The 20,387-nt window shown below is 39.4% G+C and overlaps 1 protein-coding gene and 1 pseudogene across 4 annotated transcripts in view; one reads left to right on the plus strand and one right to left on the minus strand.

The window, feature by feature from the left end:
- Positions 1-20,387, minus strand: part of LOC124065638 (SH3 and PX domain-containing protein 2A-like) — a 51,597-nt gene that overhangs the window by 30,480 nt on the left and 730 nt on the right. The window contains exons 1-6 of one of the 4 annotated variants that reach the window (XM_046401191.1): positions 18,783-18,968; positions 17,878-17,949; positions 12,477-12,557; positions 7,558-7,633; positions 6,595-6,671; positions 5,651-5,742 (exon numbers count right to left, since the gene is read on the minus strand). In XM_046401191.1, coding sequence (XP_046257147.1) covers positions 5,651-5,742; positions 6,595-6,671; positions 7,558-7,633; positions 12,477-12,557; positions 17,878-17,949; positions 18,783-18,803 — 419 coding nt within the window. In that variant the 5' untranslated portion in view covers positions 18,804-18,968. Of the gene's footprint in view, positions 1-5,650; positions 5,743-6,594; positions 6,672-7,557; positions 7,634-12,476; positions 12,558-17,877; positions 17,950-18,782; positions 18,969-20,387 lie in introns of those variants that run through there. The other 3 variants (XM_046401189.1, XM_046401190.1, XM_046401192.1) reach the window with 3 other exon arrangements.
- LOC124065766 lies at positions 15,624-16,546 on the plus strand (annotated as a pseudogene).

Here is a 20,387-nt window from a genome sequence, read left to right on the forward strand (position 1 = left end):
AATCAAAACATTTTTTAACAATAACTGTATTCCTCTGTTACTTCAGATAAAGTCATTTTTGGCACGAGGTATCTCTGTTTCCAGATGTACGAACAAATACGAGTTATGAGACTTTTACAATCACACATGCAATAGCTTACAGCTCAGTTCGGCTTCATTAAAAACATAAATAATATACTTACTTAATTTTGAACTAAAACAACAAATTCAAAACGTGAATACAATATTAAATTAGATTGCGCCACAGTAAAAACTGTGTTTATATTGGATTTCCAAGCAAAGTTCATTCTGTGGAAATAAATCTCATAACTTTCTATATGATGGGTGGAAAACACAGTGATGCTAAACATTTACGCAGCGCCAACACAAACAGGGTTACAATCTATTTAAAAAAATAAGCACAGTTGAAGCAGATGATTCTCAAAGTAACACTGGAGACAACTTTAAACTGACAACTTTAGGAGAGGAACACGGCTTCAGTTGCTGTTCACATCAAGACAACGTGTGGCAAAAATTAATTATAATACTTACGATAACTGTATTACATGTCATACATTCCTAAAGTATTTCATGAATCATCCTGTGTTGATTTTCTGAAACTCTGGTAGGGTGGAGAAGCACTATAGAGAGTTTGGGGAGAAACGATGGGGATAAAGTAGATCCTTGACCTGCCCTGCTAGCTTGTGACCCTTAGCACAGAGCAGGAATAATATCCTTCCCAGGAGGAGACTGAGCACACAACTCTGGCTCTGCACACTTTCCTCCTATCACCAGTAAAATCTAATAGAGGAGGGGAAGGTGAGGGGACTAAAAATGCGTCCAAACTCTATTAAATGCTAAAGATTTTGCGCCTAAATGTCAAATTTATTTACCAATAGAGTTGTAGAAATTAGGAAATACGATTCTCGCGGTTTCTTTAGGTGCACATTAATGTTAAGAGATGCTAATACAGTATAAGCACATAGGGTTGACACATTGTTCAAAATCCAAGCTCGTGAGAGTCCATCCTAAACATGAGTTGAGAATAACCATCTGTCTGCAGTTCACCCTTTGAAGGTGGGCCTATTAGAAAAGGAATGTGTTGCACATTGGTCCTTTGCTCACATTTCTCAGCCAAGCCAGAGAACTGAGGTGTCTGCCCTACTGCATGTATACATTACACAGACACTGCTGCCTGACCTAAGATTAACCTCTGGAGGAGTGACCTCCAGCTCAGGGGTCAATGGGTCGACGTCATTGAACAGGAAATCATTATGATACAGCGGAGGGCTGGTTTGCACTCAGAAAGGGTGTAGTTGTTTTTCAGTGTATATCCTTAAGAGAGGCAATGATGCTACATATTCAAATCCTCATAATAGCACAGTAAAGTCATGCACACGGGCTGAAGTCTCCAGCAAAGCTCGGTCATGATTACACAGTGATGTCAGGGTGAAAGAATGATACGAATCAACCGCTAATAACTTCCCGTGTGGTGAAACAATGATGTTAAATTAAGCTTTATGCTATAAAAACGAGTCTTTAAAACAACTTTATGTCTGTTATATAAATAAAAATGCGTAACCGGGTAAACTGTGTTTACGCCTCCACAATGCAGGTATTCACCTTCCATTTGCAGATAAAGATGGGATATCACAAGGAAAATTGTTACATTTCAGACTTTTGGTTAACGTTTGGGGATTAGATGTGCAGCAGTTAGACTTAAGGCTATAGTACGTCCTAGAAACCATTTTAGTGCAATGTCTTCCAGAGTCCTGAGTGTGTATCTGTTTACATGCTTATGAAAGGATCCCACAGTAGCTGCACTTTAATGTACGCACATCTGTAGGAAATTTGGTAACAATGGCATGATCATATGTTTTGAATAGAAGCCTGAGAAGCGAGAAGTCTTCTCTTCACTGATGCCTTAGTCAGCTTGTCACTGGTACCTTTTGCATGGTTCTTCAGAGAGCCCTGTTCCACAGCTTTGAAAACTACACTTAAGAGTTTGAAATTTGCCTCACATCATGTGAGTATGATGAAGAAAAAGAAAATATATTTCTACTTCATGCTGCCACAAGCACAAGATCGGGTCCTTTGACCCTGTGACTGAGATGGGATGAAATTTTGATCACCAAATTGACTCAGCACGGAGGTTATTCTTTTTCCTTGCTGCTGTTTTATTATCTTACCCTGCGGAGCCTATACTGTTGTAGATCCTGGATGTTAACATCACAGTCTTGTTTCGAATTATCATTTCCCAAATTCATTGATTTACAGAATGATTCCCATTCTTCTTGTTCTTGACAAATCTACAGCGTGTGAAGCAGTCGGCCTCATGCAAGCACCACTTGTTCTCATGTTGCATGTTGAAATGATTTTTAAAAAGCTTGTCACAATCAAAAGTTTTCTCATACTTTGAATTTTTCATCATCATGGCTTGCCAATTTAATGAGATTTTTTTTTCACTTAATTTGATCATTTTTACAGGCATTGTTTCACACAGCAACTTATTTGGTCCTACCAAGTTGTCAAGAAAATTCTCTCGCTTCAGCAGCAGCAGAACATCACAGACTTTATGATATTATTCCATCTAACATCTCCTTGACCAAATTTTGTATTAGTCATGGACCACTTTGCTTTAGACATTTTTTAGCATCTAACTAGTTCGTTAGTGCAGCTAAATGAACTACATATAATTTGTAGCTAGGTGTCTCTCGATCAGAATAATAACAAAAGAAATTTGTTTGAGAAATTACACGTTTCTCTGGGTTTGAACAACGCTGGAAACATTTAGTGTAACTTGGGAGCACAACTCCACAAAAAAATAGAACAAAGGTCTGGTTGTTTTCAGACATCTTAATGCCGTAATGTTAAATGCGTTTTTGAAAGAGTTTGTGAATAAGATTTTTGTACATTCAAACTCAGTGGCCTCGACACTGAATTGGATGTATTGACTGGAAGGAAGTACTAATATCTTCAGTTTTTTCAGGTGAAGTAAATTTCCCTTTGTGGGCTAAGGTCTTGATCTTTGATTTTTGGATTCCGAGTCAGTACACTCCCTCCTGGGGGAGTCTAGACGTAGATCTCAAGTCTACTGGGCCACAGTACAACTGCACAAGCCAACCAAGCTTCAAAGGAATGAGGAAGCACAAGTACATACACATAAGAGTTGAAATACATCGGAAGAGGCTCATCAAAGTATCAACACAATATAAACAGATGAATAAATAAAACTGAGCTGCTGTGCTTTAACCTGATATTTGTAAAATGATGATGTGGAGATGATGGATTTATATGCATATGTTTATTGAATTATTCATAACTGTGCCATTGCCCTTGACCAAATTGCTGGCCTCAGAACTGCATCTGGTCTCCAGGCTCTGTGGCTGCACACTGTTCCTAAACAGTTAGGATGGATCAAGTGCACAGTACATATTTCCCTACGGGGATTCATAACGTGTAACGTCCTTATTACCACTCTGAAAACACAGTCCAAAGCAAAGCCACATTGCAGTTAGGGCAGATATTTTTGAGTTAAAAAACAAAAATATTAGGTGGCATTGATGCCAGCAAAACAACTAAAAGCTAATAGATTTCAAAGCTATAAGCACAATCACCTCTAAAATCACCTTGTTGGAAATAACACAACTGCTCAGTTTCAAATCTCAATAATGGTCAAAGTAAAATGATGACTGATGAAAATAACTTTGTATTATAAATTAAATCCAGTTAGTGGCATTCATTATCATAAACCTAAAGTCTGTTATGCAAAATTCTCTGCATGTATTATATCATAAACAGTCATGTGCAGGCCCAACAAGGATTTAAGGCTATGAAAAACATGTTCTCTTATCCATATGTCAAAGTTACTTAGCTTCACAGCGAGGACAACACAATTCAAAATCATTAATTGAAGAACTGCATATTGCAATTTCAGGTCTCTCAGATACATTTAGTTATCCCCTTTGGATACTGATTTTGCTACATTTGAGGGATTATAGGAGAAGAAATTTCTTTCAGCTCATTTCACTAACATCCAGCTAAGAACTTCAGCAAAAGCAGTAAAAGCAGTTCAGTTTTATACAAAACATCTTTCTTGTAAAGTGAACAGCGATAAACACCAATTAGCCAAGAGTAGTCTATTTATCAATATAAATCACAAATATAAAGCACAACTTCTTTGCATGTGCTTTGTGTATGTCAAATTTAGTGGCTGTTTATCCTTTCTGTGTAACAGCACAAACACACAACATCATATCAATGTACTGTCCTTCATACATACAGCACATAGACTGTTGTATGGCGCCCTCTTGTGACTGAGCAACATCACATCCATCCACCCATCCATCTATTTATTTAATTAGTTAGTTAGTTAGTTAGTGCAGTGACATCTGTTGACCATTGGATGGCAGTAGCAGACGAGGGCTTGACAACATGCTAATTGTTGATGATGATTGGCAACAAGCAGAAATACCAGTAAAATGGAACTAAATTATGTTTCATGTTGGAGAAAGTGTCAGTATGATTGGCCTGTCTGACAGACATGTTGGATAAATGTTTTACCGCTTTTCACAGCATGTACTCATCTTGTTTCAGTGTCTACGACAGCAAGAACTTTGCTGAACTCATCACCTGAGCAGAAAAAATTTAAAACTCTTTTGAATGTTTTCAAATTACTTTCAAAACTACAATTCCTTATTTTGCCAAAAATGTGATGGAAAATCTCTCAAAACTGGCAGAAATACAAATTCATGGTTTTAAAGTTTCCTTTTCTCAACCCATTTTGAACAGTTCAGCATTGACAATAAAGATTTTTTTCAACGCCTCTCACACATTGTTATTTTAAGGCATCACAATATCACCTTTTCTGTGATCTTGTAAACTTATGAAACAAAAATATAACATCCCAAAAGTCTTTATGAAATGGCCCAAATTCCCCAGTAGTGAGTACTTGGGTGGCATGGCTTTTGGACAATCTCAACATATCAATTTAAGCTGCACTCAACTGTCTGCGAGACTGGAGGAGGATCCCACTTTGAAGTGAGATTATCATGTATGGGTAGTGGGGTTTAAAGGTGGTGGGCCTGGTGGTGGGGGAGAGACTCTTCCAGGGTTTCCCACATATTTCTTTCTGAGTGTGTTGGGAAGCATACCCACACACAATTTGTATTTAAAGTCATGTCTTGGTGGGAAGAAATACTATTGCAGACATGCTTCAGTTGCACATAAATCAAAAGTACAGAAAAGAATTTAAACAAAAAGTAATCTAGCAGCCCGTCTGTAATTACTCCCACTCTGACTTTGAACTGAGTATGACAAATGACTAGTCTGAGAGCTCTATCTGCTCCAAGACTTGAACTCTGCACTCTCGTGACACGGCTGATCCCTTTGCATTCGTTTTGGGATCAGGTGTCACCTCCCAGAAATCATTATTAATAAAGCACAGTGCTTCTCAACCGGCTATCATCAATCATCTCAGAGACACAGCAAAGCCTCTGGATCAAGATGGGTCAGTGTGGGTGAAAGGCATCTGTCCCAGCTGCTGAACTACACACACACACACACACACAAAGTCTGCTATTGTAGCCACAGGGTTTGTTCAGTTCATATAACCCCCCCAATGATCACAGATACCTTATGATTTCTAAAGTATGCAGTGATAGTTACTCACTCCGTGGGAGGGTTGAGGTCCTCTAAATTGGTCTCAAAGAACTTCAGGACCTCCTCACTTTGGGAAATATGGGAGGGAAGCTTCATCAGAGCCTGTGGAGGAGAAGGGAGGAAGAGAGATACTGGTTGCAACAAAAGCTCATATTCAAAAGGCTGCAGTTTAGATTTGAATGGCAGTGAGTAACCAGTTTATAACACTTAGTCACAATACAGTCAGTCAGATGGGAACACCAGGCGGAGGTGTGGAGGGTGTGGAGGGGAAGGAAGAAGGCTCTGAGCCCAGAGTGAAGGTTAAAACAAAGGAAAACACACAGATGTGATGTGGTATAACAACCGCCTGCTGCATGCACATTCAAAATGAGAAGCTTCAGCCCACTACACTTGAATCAGAAAAGATATTCTTATACAAATGATATTAAAGCGAAATCTAGTTATGTTGCCTTCACTGCAAATCTTGTTTAGTTCTTCTAAATGAAAACTGCTGCCACACTTGGCAAAGCACCTGCCCTACATTCCCTCCTCTGACCTACTGAATATAAGAGGGTCAGGTAGCTGTTTGCACTCACTACTACGCTGTAAGTCTGCTGATTCATTCTTACATCCTTTAGATTTTGTTTTAGCCCTGTGTGCCACCATTTCCCTTGTTTCCTTTATGGGCTGCCTATTTACATTGGTGACAGGAAATGACCAGTGGAGATAGAGAAGTTGCTTTCCTGTTGAGGCTGGTGGGGGAAGATAAATGTTGAGGCCTGCTTTGAAAATACTGTGGCAAATGTTGAGGGAGTAAAGCATTGATACAATTTAAGTGTCCTTCCAAGCCACACATAAACAAAAAAATGAGTAGTCAACATCGTCCTCTGAGATGCATTTGGTTAACAGTAGACAAACTGATAGAATCCAAGCATATTTCTGGGGACCTGGGAGACATTACAGCCTTTGTCTTACTTTGCAGTAATTATCCAGGTGCTTCAGCCTTCTGACAGCTACATCTCTGATGTGACTTCGGCGAAACAAGACTTTGCCTGAGAAAAAAACCACAACACTGTCAGTTGTACATACTTTCCCAAAAACGTTCAAAATACAGAATTAAAATTTCAGATAATTAGATTACGTGTTAAAAGGGAGAGTCCCTGAGCATGAAAATAAAACTTCCAGAAGAAAGCTTGGGAAATGTAATGTGCACACAACAGAGGATGTATCCTGAGCAAATTATTAATTCATACGTTGTCAGTGTGAAGTCCAATGTTTCCCTTCCTTTGACATGACATACTAAAGTAAGAGCATCCTACCTGGAATACACGTTTTAAATCTTTAATAACACAGGCTTGATTCTATAACACAAGAACTCAAAAGGTCTTGAAAGCAGTTGTAAAAAGGTACTTTTCTGCTCTATTAATCCTGATTTTATAACTCTTTGGAGACTGTCTGTTAATATCAGTGTCTAAATACACAAATCCCACTAAACAGTACAGTTGTGTACAAGTCTGTTTGCTGTGTGTAAAGGAATACAGTTCACTACATGTCGGGTTTACAGAGAGATCAAAACAGCACTGGCCAGAATTGAGCAGTACAGCTTGTCTAACAAAGAATCTCTTTACTGCTCTTCACTGCTCTTGCCCACAACGAGTTTATCAGATTAGACAAATCCCTCTCTGCTAGCCTCCCACTGCCACGGCAGACCACAAATTGATTTGGTCTGGGTGGAGTATGGCAGTTAATAAGACAATGAAATGTGGTTGGCAATGCTATGGAGTCTGTAGTCTGGAGTACTAACAAACATCAGCTACACATGAAAATGTCTCAAGGTCCTTCCTTTGCTCATACTTTATCTGTTCTTGGATAGATTTAAAATTGATGTGACAGTGATATCAGAGTGTTGTGCATGTTGTGATGCATGGCACTGATCACCTGGCAAGAAAGGAATAATTCTCTTTTTGGGATCCTTCTGTCCTCCTTCAATTGGGAATTTGTCGAGGATTCGCATCTGCAAAACAAAACATGAGGCAGAAGCAAATACTGACATGAGTGGTGCAGCAAGACTCAAAAACATGCCTTTCTGATTGCCACAAAAAAGATGTATAACAGTATAAATGGGAAGCAATCATTATCTTCTAACTGCTTGAGGTCTAAACCACATGAACCATCTTTTATCACAAGTATATCAGTCAAAGTTGCAATTGGAGGAATGAGACTAGAAACAAAAAAAGCTGGTGCAAACTCTTCAGGAACAGTCGACCTCCTTGTTACGGTACATGAGATCAACACAGGGTGTAATTACATATCGTCTAAAAAGCTACTGTGTCACGCAACTACAAGCAGTTTCGCTCTGGGGCAGCAGACAGGGTTACATCACCCACACTTATCTGGGGAAAAAAAATCAAAAGCAAGTTCCAATTAAAGAGCTCAGAAAGACATGAGAGGAGATAATCAACACTTTGATGCTAATACTTGATACTGCAGACTGTTAAAAGGATCGATCTTTTGAGAGATAAAGACAGAAAAAAAGAAACAGAAAAAATAGATGATGTTTCAAGTCTTGTATGATGACAGCATTCAACTATTCCACCTCTAAGTGCAGCTGTGCGTAACTGTTTCAGCATGCATCTGCTCGGATACACATATACGCATGCATCTATCCCAAGTGTACAAAGAACACGTTGCGTTGTGTACGATGTATGAGCGTGTTTTGTTGGGTGCTGAAAAATATGCATTGCAAATGTGTTAAGTATGCATCAGCATTAAGGACAAAGCTTCTAGTTTCCACTTTGAATAAATCACGGCAATACCACGAACACACATGAGAGCATCCTACGGTAATGGCAAGCTTGAAATCCAGATGTAGTCCCGCCTTTGTTCGTTCTGCCTTGCCTTGTTCCAGATGTGCTTTGTTAAACAGCAAAGACTGTGAGCGTCAGGCTGAGGCACACTCCATTGAGAGGAGGAGACCTGGAGACCAGTCTCGGTCTAAACCGAGCCAAAAACAACCAGGTGGACAAACAGAACCAGGTTTGGAGGGTGAAGTTGGATCCACTCTGTCTGGACCTGCAGCAGCTGTTTGTGGGACTTCTCCAGTAAGAGGTGGTTTGGTTTCTCCTCTTGTGGTTCTTTCTTTTCTACACTCATCTACTGCCTTTGCTGAATCTCCAAATTTCTCTCAGAGCATGGCATTTTCCTCCTCCTCCGAAACACAGACTGCTAACAAGAAATGGTTTCTTTTGAAGAGGACAACCGTCATTATTGTGGTTTAAGCGCAAAGTAAAAGGGCTGAGTATAAAGAACAGCCCTGGTTAACCACACCTGAACTTAAACAGGCACAACACACAGTTTTATGCCCCTGAAACTAAAAATGCAAGACATTAAATATATATACAAACCAGACTGTTTTTCCTCAGAATACTATGTCAGTAATAGAATTTTATAGTGAAGGCTGTAATTTCCAAAAATCCCAGTTTCTGTAACAGTGTATTGGCAACAGTATTGTTTGTCTGACACACTAAGCTGCACACTCATCATGTATCAGCTCCACCAGCTGGACACAGCTATACACGCCTCCTGATGGGAATGTTCACTCAGCACCTTCAGAAACTACCTCTGCTGACAGAGAGGGTCCTCATCCAGAAGCGAAGATGATGACGTCAGCCCCAAGTTCATACAGCAACAACTGAACATCTTGGAACAAAACTCTGAGGGAAAACATTTCTCACATTTCATATAGCTTTGATTCAGTGGCTCCAGGGACCCAAGGCGTCATATTTACTATATTTCCTTACAAAACTCTGCACAGGATACTTCAGAGAGTCAGCCAAGTGTTCCCACTGGGAAAGTGGACATATCCATGTTACAACAGGTGCTATGATGTAATCACGTTTTCCAGTGTCTTTTTACACACCCAGTAATCAGTGTTGTGAATAAATGCCAAAGGAAGAGAGAGCAATAAACACTCAAGCATCAATCAAATATCTATTTTAACATTATGGCAATGCGGACACAATTATGATGACAGGAGAAAACAGCTTCTGTGCACTGTAATCATAATCATTTGAAGCATTTAAACTTAACTGCACTCGCAGGAGTGGGGGCTGGGGGGCAGACAAAGAGACACTGCACTGAGCAGCAGACAAAGAAACTGCTGAGAGGATTCTCAGGGGGAGTTTGGAGGAATGTTTGAGTGAGAAAACAATCTGATCCCATCTCTGAAAAGTGTTTTGACATCTGCTTGTTTACTGCAGAGAGACTATGATGCAATAGCCCTCTTGGTCAAGAAGTGTTACAGATATATATGGAATGATGTTTTCTTTTGTGCATGTTGTCACAAAACCTGGTTTGTCATCATTATAAGCAACATCAATATAAAGTCACATTTTGTGTCCCCTCTGACAGAGGAGAAAATTACTGCAACATTGGCAAATGTTCAAATGTTTGGGCTCTTCATCTCTGCAGGCCAGGAATACAAAGGACTTTATGTTTGTTCCTTCTGAAAGGGAACACCACTAATTTTACTCTGTTTACAGGTCTACTACATATGTGAAAAAAAATTGCATAAATTGCCTCCGGTGTTGTCACCTGAGTTGGTGTCAGTTGGGGCGGACGACCACAAACTTGTAGTCTTGAAGTGGTCTTGATTTTTAACTATTATTCTGACGATTTTCAGATATTATTATGTCTTGTCTATTATTATGTCTGCCTCATATGTCTGTAAAGTATCCCAGACCTAACAACAGTTTTTTTGAGCATTTTGTGTTGAGAATGTAGGCCAGACAAATTATAATGTAGACCAAGTAGAGCTGCCCCTGGTCCAATTCCCCAATCCAAAAATAATGATAACTCAGGGATTTTTGGTACAGTTTGTGTCCAAAAGGAAACCAGGCCAGCTTTCACACTCCACAATCCCCCTGTGGAATGCTGTGACCCATGTGCTCTGTGGTTGAAGGGTGTGGAGGGGGGAGACCTCAATCCCTTCTCTCTGACGGTAAACTCTATTTGACACACTGACCAATTCTGCTCACGACAAACATACGAGGGTCAAAAACATTTCCCTTTAAACAAAAGAAACAGCTTTTGGTGGAATTCAGGCTCAGCAATATTCAGTATAAAAACAAATGTCTTTAAGGAATCAACATGCTCAACTTACAAAGAGCACACTTCACTTTAGCTCAGTAGAAAAGACAATGGGAAGGAGTCAGATAAAAAGCAGGAGGATCCTGATAATTTATGGTAATGGCTTCCCAGAGGAACAGTTATGAGTTATGTTTAGTACATCGGAGTGGTTTGAAACATTAGCAATGAGTGCACTTTTGGACATCCATTTGGCAATAAAAAAGGATACTCCACCATTAAAAGACAAACAGCAAAGCTGCCTGTTTTTGACAAGGGTTTTATATGACCAGCTGTAGACTGAAGACTGATGTTGGACATAATATAAATGATCAGCCACTGTTTAAAAGGCGTTTCTTGTTCTGTGACCTTACTTGGCTTTTCAGAATTCTGAATTAATGGTTATCAGATGAGATCATGGTCACATTTGTCAAGGGCTAGGGGTGTTGAATGCATTTTTTTCCCTGCCAGTTTTGAGTGAACATAAAACAAGCAATTGTGCCATGAAGACAGAGAACTCTGCAGAGATGGGAAAATACTGTAGGTGTCTATCAGCTGACAAACAAACAAAAGCTCAGTTTCTGCCTGGAAAATAGACACTGTCATTTCATCATTACTGAAATCACAAGGAGGTATGAAACAGTTAATTAGCTGTCTTATCTAGACTTCCAAGAAAATCTAAATTCTAAATTCAAGGCTCCAAAACTCTTTCCATTCCTCCAATAACCCCCAACCCTTCAGCCAGTTTCCTCCTTATTTTATCTAGTGCATTTCTGGATGGCTCCTTGCATTTCTAAAAGTATATTCTCCTTCTATAGGAACTCACTGGCTGAACTGGTCAGTCCAATACTAATCACAGATTGCCTGCAAGTGCTGGCATGCTTCACTCAAGACACCTCATCTTTCACCTATATGACTATGTTCATATAAGGACAAATAAAACACACTATCCACACCCATTTTGTGTGGACAGCTGCAAACTGTTGCTCCTTACCGATTACCGTGACCAGACAAATACACCCAGCAGCAGGGATCTGTGGACAAGACTAATGTTTACAGAGATAGGAGAGAAGCTCTGTTTCTATCAAACAGAACAGTGCAGAATTTTCCTGGTTATTAGCAAGAGACCAGAGAACAAAGGGTTTCCTTTGCTGCCTTCAACACAGCCAACCCACAAAAGCCACAGCACTGTAGAGCGCAGCCTGGCAGAGATGAGCCACAGACAGTCTTACCAGTAAAATCTTTGATAAGGTGTGCACTAGTTTAGGTATAAACATCTCACACTGCTTGGGCTACTCAGATGTTTATAACATACAAAGTATAATATACACACTTCAGCCATGTCTAGTTGAAGTGTAAACTTGAATCACTATTAGGAAACAAGGAAATTTCACTGGAGGCCTCAGGAACCCTCAAAAATGCATATTTGCCCCACGTTGTATTCCGCATACTGCCTGAGGTCATGTTTTCTTCCCGCATCTGCTGGGACTGGATTTCCCCCATTTCCCTTTTTCCAAACAGGCTCCAGTAGTCTCGAATGAGACCTTTCACTAAGCCTTCCAGCAGCTGAACAGAAAGACGTGACCAAAAGGTCAAAGTGACCTCACTGAGTTTAATATGAAGGAGACAAACTCAGGCCATTCTCAACACATAATTTAAAAGGTTTAGAACTTATCCTGCTCATTCATAAAGGGGCTGTAGGAGTAGTTAATGTTTTCACCAGTGTAGCTTACCTGTAGGTCAAAGAATTTGCTGTATCTCCTGTAAATGACATGAGAAGTGGAATCTGAGTAAGTGACGTTGATGAGGTACACCTAGTGAGAGAAAGACAAACAAACAAACAAAAAGAGATCCATTAGGAGCAATAGTCACTTTGTCAAGGATGCCACGGCACCGCTTCAACTTGCCCTAATGACACAAAGTGCATTTCCTCCTGACTTGACTTCAAGAGGTCATCAAAGGTCAAATAAACTCATTAAGCTTATTTGCTTCCATCACACAATGTAAAGATGGCTGGGGTCAAAGGGAACGCCACTACATTTTCAAGTATTATCTCATAAAAGGAATTTAAAAAGGAATTACATTTGAGGTTCTGAGTGCAGCTGATTGAATGTAACTTCACTGGCTTTCAAACATTTCAAAGCAGGTTTATGTCTAGTTTTACTTTTTACTCAACTGTGGGGATAACAAAGACTGCAAAGTTGCATTTCTGCAACTTGTGTAACAAGTCCGCAGTCTGAGGAAACATGATGTTCCCATTATGTCAACAACTTCCAACACATCCATGTGTCACCAGGAAAAATGACGTAGAAGAAGAAGTGTTTACTCATACACCAACTGAAATGGGAATATAATTTCCTTGGTAGACATCAGTCATTTACCGAACTGAACATCCTTGCTAGACATTTTCCCAAAAATAAATTCTCCATTTGCCTCAACAATAAAGGACTAACAAACGACTGTGCACACCCTGAGGCTCGGAAGCAGATGGCTTAAACTAATGTATTTCATGGCAAAGAGTGTTTACAAAAGCAGCATTTACACATATGGTGGCAATCTTCAAGGACACCAGTTACTAGTTTGAAATGCAGTCTTCATTCTACACACAGGTCATTATAGAAATGTGTGCAATGAGTCAGAATGAGTTCTCCAGCAGCCGCACTAATTAGATACAAAAAGCATGACCAAACACTCTGGATTTAGGCAACAGCAATACTCAAAGTGAGGGTGTGTGAGGTCAAGATGCATCCCAAAAGAACCACAAAGCATGTTTATGCTTGAACATGACAATACATAACTTCTGTAAGAGAAAACAATTTGAGACTGACCCATTATCTTAAGTTGATTAATGTGTAATTTTAATGTAAGACTAAGAGTAATGTCAGGAACTGATGGTGATAGTTGCAACCAACATCACAGGTAACTCATGAGCATATAGAAATCAGTCATAATAATAAAAATTATTATGACTGGTGGTCGCATATAGGTGATCATGTTTTTATTTCTGGATACTTAAGCCTCTATATAACAAGGGATATGCACAAACTGAACACTTTCCATGGAATCTCATCTCTTCTGACATGATCCTTTGGAAGTATATGTAAACAAGAATTAGTTGCCATGCTGCATCTGGCTCTAGTACCATGACTCCCTGGAAGGAAGTCACACTTGAACAGTTGGGACAAAAGACAAAGGGTTGCTTCTTTCCTCTTGCAAACCGGATAAGCATTTTCAGTTGCTTAGCTCACAGATAATGAGATTTTATTTTTTTCTCCCTCTTCTTCCCTTGTGGGGACTTCCCAGTCAACCCTCACCTCCGGCTTCCATCCCAAGGGAAAATCTGTGCCCTGTGTTTAGTGGCCTCAGGGAGCCCCCCCATGCAGGAGATGGATGATGTAATTGATCCTAACTCTCAAGTTAATCAATCCAATTGTACCTGATGGACTAATTGATTTTTGCAGTCCCGCTGAGACACGTCTCATGGCTCACTGGATTTGATTATTCGAGTCAGTAAGGTAACACATTGACTAGACCCTGCATTTGAAACTAAGCTAGGAGTCCACAGTCTAAAGCTCTGCAGTTTTAACTAACATTTTCTATTTCGCACAAAAGACTTTCGCACTACTTGCCCATAGATCAGCTTTGACTACACAGGTCAACATGTTTAATCTCCTCCTGCAATTTTTACCTGTTTCAATCTCAGCCAATCACGAGACTGGCCAAGACTGACTGGCTGAACTTAGGGAAAAATGTGCCTCAACATCATTTCAGTCGAGCAATCTGCGCAGATTGTCGACTGACTGTCAACGGGATACTCAACACAGACTCACACACCTTCTAACATGTTCAGGTAATTATTGTGCAATGAAGGCTGGTTTAACCATGCTAAATGTTTCTGTAAGTTTACATTTGTCTACAAATTCAAGATTGATAGATTTTTACAGATTTTTTTTAGATTTAGACAAGATACTTGTGTTAACTCAGAAAATTGATTTAGTTCTGTATTTGACATCCTATCCATTTCATTTCATTTTCTCACCCTCACATTTTGATTTTGCGATTTTTTTTCTTTAAAAAGATTGAAAAGAACCCAAGTATGCAAGAATGTTGGGTTGGTTTAATGTATGTAGGTGAAAGGTTAGGCAAGCTAATGTCTTTTTCTGACAAAAGGAACATTCTTTCTATTTCTTACTGTCATAGTAACACACTACACTTAACCCTGTATGGGTTAAGTGTAGTGGGTTCTTTATATAAAAATATGAGCTACACATTTGATTCAAAGTGCTTTTCAGTGCTTTGCTAGTTCAGCACTGGTGAAAAACACTAAATATAAAATAAAAGTCAGCTGAATAATACTGTGTAAAAGAAGAAGTCACTGCATGAAGTCATGCAGATTGTATTTTGTCTTTCTAATGCCTCAATGTCAGAGCTGACCATTGTCCCACATTTTAACATCTTTTAGATGGCATATCAGTCTTTGTTTGGTTGATATCCAGCATTCAATGCAGTAGTATTCAGTATGCAAAGTATTGAGGCCAGGTGTCAATGAATAACAATATAGACACCTTGACCTCACACCATCACTTCAATTGAAAATCATTTCCTTACATTTACTTTAAATTTTGCAGATGAGGGAAATATTCAACTATGACCACAACTGAGTAAATCTTTCTGTCAGTTATTTATTTACTCACTCTGTCTTAGGATAATCCTTTATGTATATGTATATATACATATATGCTATTGGGAACTCTCCTTGTGGTTCTTTATCTCTGCATAGATTTTACCATCCACAAACCCATTCATCTCCAAGATGTGAAAAACAATGGCAATCAAACAAAGAGGCCCACAAAAGACAACTACGTATATTCCTTGCCCATATGTTAACAAAATTTGATGCTGCCAACAGCAGCAAAGATCTTTCCAGTACAATCCACAACTTTCTCCACTATCGTCATCACCACTATTTTCTGATTGCTACTGGACGTCCCTGACAAATGTAGAGGAGCTAATGGATGTGCAGGCGTCTTCCATGTGCTGGTCATTAAAATTTCTCCTGTGAACTATGAACGCCGTGAGGTGCTGCACAAAACCTGGGTTAAAGACAGGTTACATAATGGTGTGTGGATTCGAAGGATCTTTATCTGAGGAACAATGAAGAATGGCTTGGAAAAAGAGAGACTGAACAAACTTCTCAGACTGGAGCAACATGAGTGTAATGACATTCTCCAATGGGACTTTCTCAACTCACTCTTCAACCTCACCTTAAAACAGATATTCTTCTTTGAATTGATGGAAAGAAATGCTGGACGTGAATGCCTGCTTTATGCTAAACACAACGCAAACAATGTGGTCGAGTATCTCCAAGGCCTCAAGGAAAGTTATGGCAGCAAGCACCCATTTGCTGGCCATCTGATCACAAAAGCAAGGCCCATTAGATGGCTAGCAAGCAAGTATTATATTCCATTTCAGGTGCACGATTCAAACTCATATCCCCCTACTGTGGTGGTGGAGACTTAATCCTGTCTGTCTACACAGCTATGGTCATTTACAAGATGTCCCAGTCAATTACTATTATTCCCATTGATAATATTTACATAGGGATGTGCCTGGCCAAAGCTGGACTTCCACCTGTTTCTCAGATGGATGTGAGGACACTCGGATGGAACATTCCCTTCAGCATACTAGATAAATATGACTCTGGTTATTTCAAAGTACAACTAGTGGTCCAGCTGACATATATGTTATGTGGCAAAGAATACATGAGCCCAATCTGAACTGTGGGAAATTGTGGTTATTTTAACAAGAACCAAACTGTAATTTACAAGTGGTAAAGAAACTTTTTAGCAGTTGAGGCATTTGGTTTGAAACTGCAGCAGAACAATGGAATGAAACAGCTCAATTTTAAATGAACTTAAATATTTAAAAATAAATTAATTAACACTGAACTGCATGTTAGTTTGTGTTATTTATTTGTTTGTTTTTGAGGCAGCACACACATCTGTTCTTCAAATAATGTCCTAAATTGGAAACCAAAAAGGGAAAAATGTATATTCTATGTGTTGTGAAGGCTCCCTCAGGGGAACAATGCACTGCTAGTGTTAGTTTGCATTACACATTACGTGCTACAGTTAACTCTTATGTACTTATGTTTTTGATATTCGTTATTTGTTTTTCGCTTGTCCAGTTTTTTGCACCATGCTGGTTCATTTGTGTAACTGCTGTTGTAAGATGAGGATTTCCCCATGGGATCAACCAATCACTCAATCAATACATTTATATATCTATCTATCAGCGTGCATTTATGATTGTGAACCGTTTGGTGCTGTTGTGGTCCTCTTCAGGACCACTGCTGGCTTGTGAGTCCAAGTCTGTTTACTATAGAGATACCAACACACCCATCCAGCTGCCAAAGGGAGCATTTCAGACCTTTTTCTTCCTTTTAATGGTAAATACTATTGACAATAAAGTTTTAAAACTTCGTGACAACATTTTTGACTATAAGAAGATTGATTATGGGTGGGTTTTTTGTAAGTCTAAGAACTAACATCAGAGTGCTAACATGCTACAGTTTAACAGGTGTAACGTTCACCACATGCACTCTTAGTTCAGCGCGTTTGCAAGCTACTGTTCGCCAATGAGAACAAAATACTTTATACGTCAGATAGCTGAGGCTGCTGTAAACAACATTACTTTTGCATCCATCAGGTCGCTAACCAACCCAAATCAAAATATTGTACAAACTGACCCGTTGATGGCGCTACATGAACAGTCAGCGCGTCACCAAAGTCAGGTACCACGTCAAACGTACTTCGTTAGTTATCCAATCACGTCACTTAAAGCAATAAATGTCATGTGAACCTCATGGAGGCAAAGGAAGAAAATTACAAAGGATCACAAAAGTCACTGGAATACATTCTCTGAACACCATTAGTGTCTGGAAAATAAATAAAAAAAACACGGCAGATAAATCCAAATGTTACAAAACTTAAGTGGTGGGCTGATAGACCGACGTTGACATCCACAGAGCAGTTAGCATAACTAAACTTTCAACAGACGGAATAGCAGTGCGGAGGACGCTTACATTTGTAAAGTTATTGAACAATATAGCAGAGGAAGAAGGAGACAACTCACATAGTGTTTGGAGGGATTCCTTCTCTTCTGCACATCCACAACATTCACATCAAGGATCGTTCGTAGCTGCATCTTGATTAAAAACCCAATAGAATTAGCACCAAGAAACAATCTAACTGCTACAAAAAGTCTTCATCCATTAAAACGATCTGGAGTATCGGAAACCATAAGGGAATTTCCTTGAAAGGACCGTGGTGAGAAAATCAAAGTTGGTAGATGGGGTAAAAGTCTCTCCACACTTGGGATTGGGTGCATCCATGAAACTATGGTGTCAGGCGGTCTCGGAGCGTCTGAACTCCTTGTGAAACATGACAACGCAGTAAAACTGGCGTTTAATCAGTCTTCTCCTCCCTCAAGAGAGACTGGGCAGCCGCAGCCAAGTACGGCCAGGAGGGCAGTGCAAATCAATGTGTATGGGGCGGTCCTGCTTCAGCTGGCTGGACACACTGCACGGGACCCTTTGGAGACGTGCAGTCAGACTTTTTCTAATGTTTTTCTCACATTATACCGACTCCTATACTGGAAATCGCTGATAGTTTGGAGGGAAGTTTGGGTAAACGGGGCTCAGAGCTAAACGTTGTGCTAACTAAACTAATGGGAGCTTTTAGTTCAGGGTGCGAATCTTTTGTTTGTTTGTTGTTTTTGCCAGGGAGGTCTGGGTAGTAGAAAAACACATTTTCCATCGGAAAAAAAAACTGGATGGAAAAGAGAACAGTACTGCTGCTTTCAAATGTTCCTTTTTGGTTGGTAGCTTAAGCAAACTTGATGCACAGCTGCACAATTAAAAGCACACTGACAAGAAACTCTAGCCCTCTTTTGGATGGAGAGATTATATTTTTCTTTTCGAGGAAGCAGCTTGTATCCTTAAACTGCGATGATCAGCGACGTAGAAACGTATAACTTGCCTGCTCGGCTAACAATCGCATAACATGTGAGATGTCGGAGGCCACACGATCCTCTTTGTTGTATATCTCAAATTACCGCTAGGATTTCCAACAGTACTTAAACTCAACATATGGCACATGCCTTTGCTCCCCCCTGGTGGAGGAGACGTGAGCAGGACTTTGTTAACAGCATTTAGTTAATCTTCCCACACTGGGGCGCTACATAACACAAATATAGTGTAGAGAGCCTCCCCTTTTAGTAGTTTGAGCAAACAAATGATGTATTGTATGTTTGTTTTGTTATTATTTGCACTTGGCAGAAGTGAAAGCAAAAATGCACCTAATCAAGTAATTAAGAATTACTGCACTTATGCAGTTCTGAGGTACTTGTATTTTATTTGAGTATTCAATGCCACTTTAGACATCTACTCAACCACAGTACCAGGGGGAATATTAGTAGCAATTTCTACTACAGCTGTAGTTTCCAGTGTTTCACTTTCTACAATCATCTTATAAAATATGATACTTTTTATAAAAATGATCTATACAACTGTACATAATGTAGTTTGTTACTGTTTTATCAAGTAGCCTATCAATCTAAATATAAGCATGCTGTTTATTGACATGTATACATGCCCGCACTGTCATATCTATCTATTTCATGTATATAAAGTACCTGTTACCTTAATCATTAAGTATTTCAGCACGTTTTACATTCTATACCATTGCACTTTTGTAATATTTTATATTTTATTAGTTATAGGAACAGTCTGGCTTTCATATGCACATTGTATGCTGTTGTTCATTGTTGCTTTTTATATTATATATATGTATATATGTGCATATGTTGTTTCACCTAGAACTGAGAGCAACAAACTGAGTGCAATTCTTTGTCTATGTGTAAACATATTTGGCCAATAAAGCTGATTCTGATTTAAGAAATATACTAATTACAACACTAAATGCTTCTTACATGTAAATACAGTAGGACTGTTTCATAATTCAGCAGCAGGGCTATATGATATAACAATTTAACATTTAAAACTACACTTCTGATTTCATTTCGGTATTTTTACATAGTAAGTATGTATGCTTTATATACTATTGCCGCTTTTACTTCAGTGTCTAAATGTGACTCTGAACGTTTAACTTCATGTGGTCAGTTTTGAGGTATTAATCTTCTATTGAAAGGCTGACTAGGGTTAATCATAAGGTTATAAAATGTTAACCAACTTCTGCCATTTTCCCCTCATCATGACGACAGGAACATAAGTAGCATGCGTGGTGAGGCCGAGGGGCTGAACAGCTAAACACGTCCTGCTTGCGAATTTTCTTTTTTCTAGGATGGCAACAAAATAACTAGCTACACTCTGCCTCTGATTGGCTTTTCATGATATTCTTGAACTAATTCCAGCCAATCATCAGTCTTCCTGTCTAACTCTAACCAACCCAACCAAGAAAGCAACGAGTAATAGCCAGTCAGAGGCACAGAAAGGCGGTCCGTTCCGTCGCCATCCTAAGAAAAGAAAACTGGCGTCCTGCGAAACAGAGTCAGGAAACCGATATAGCTAATCAAGTGTGTCAAGTTAACCGTTGACAGGCCAACTATCAGCGGAAACGTCGACT

Source organism: Scatophagus argus, chromosome 10, assembly GCF_020382885.2.
Source record: "Scatophagus argus isolate fScaArg1 chromosome 10, fScaArg1.pri, whole genome shotgun sequence".
In the NCBI taxonomy this organism is placed as follows: Eukaryota; Metazoa; Chordata; class Actinopteri; family Scatophagidae; genus Scatophagus; species Scatophagus argus.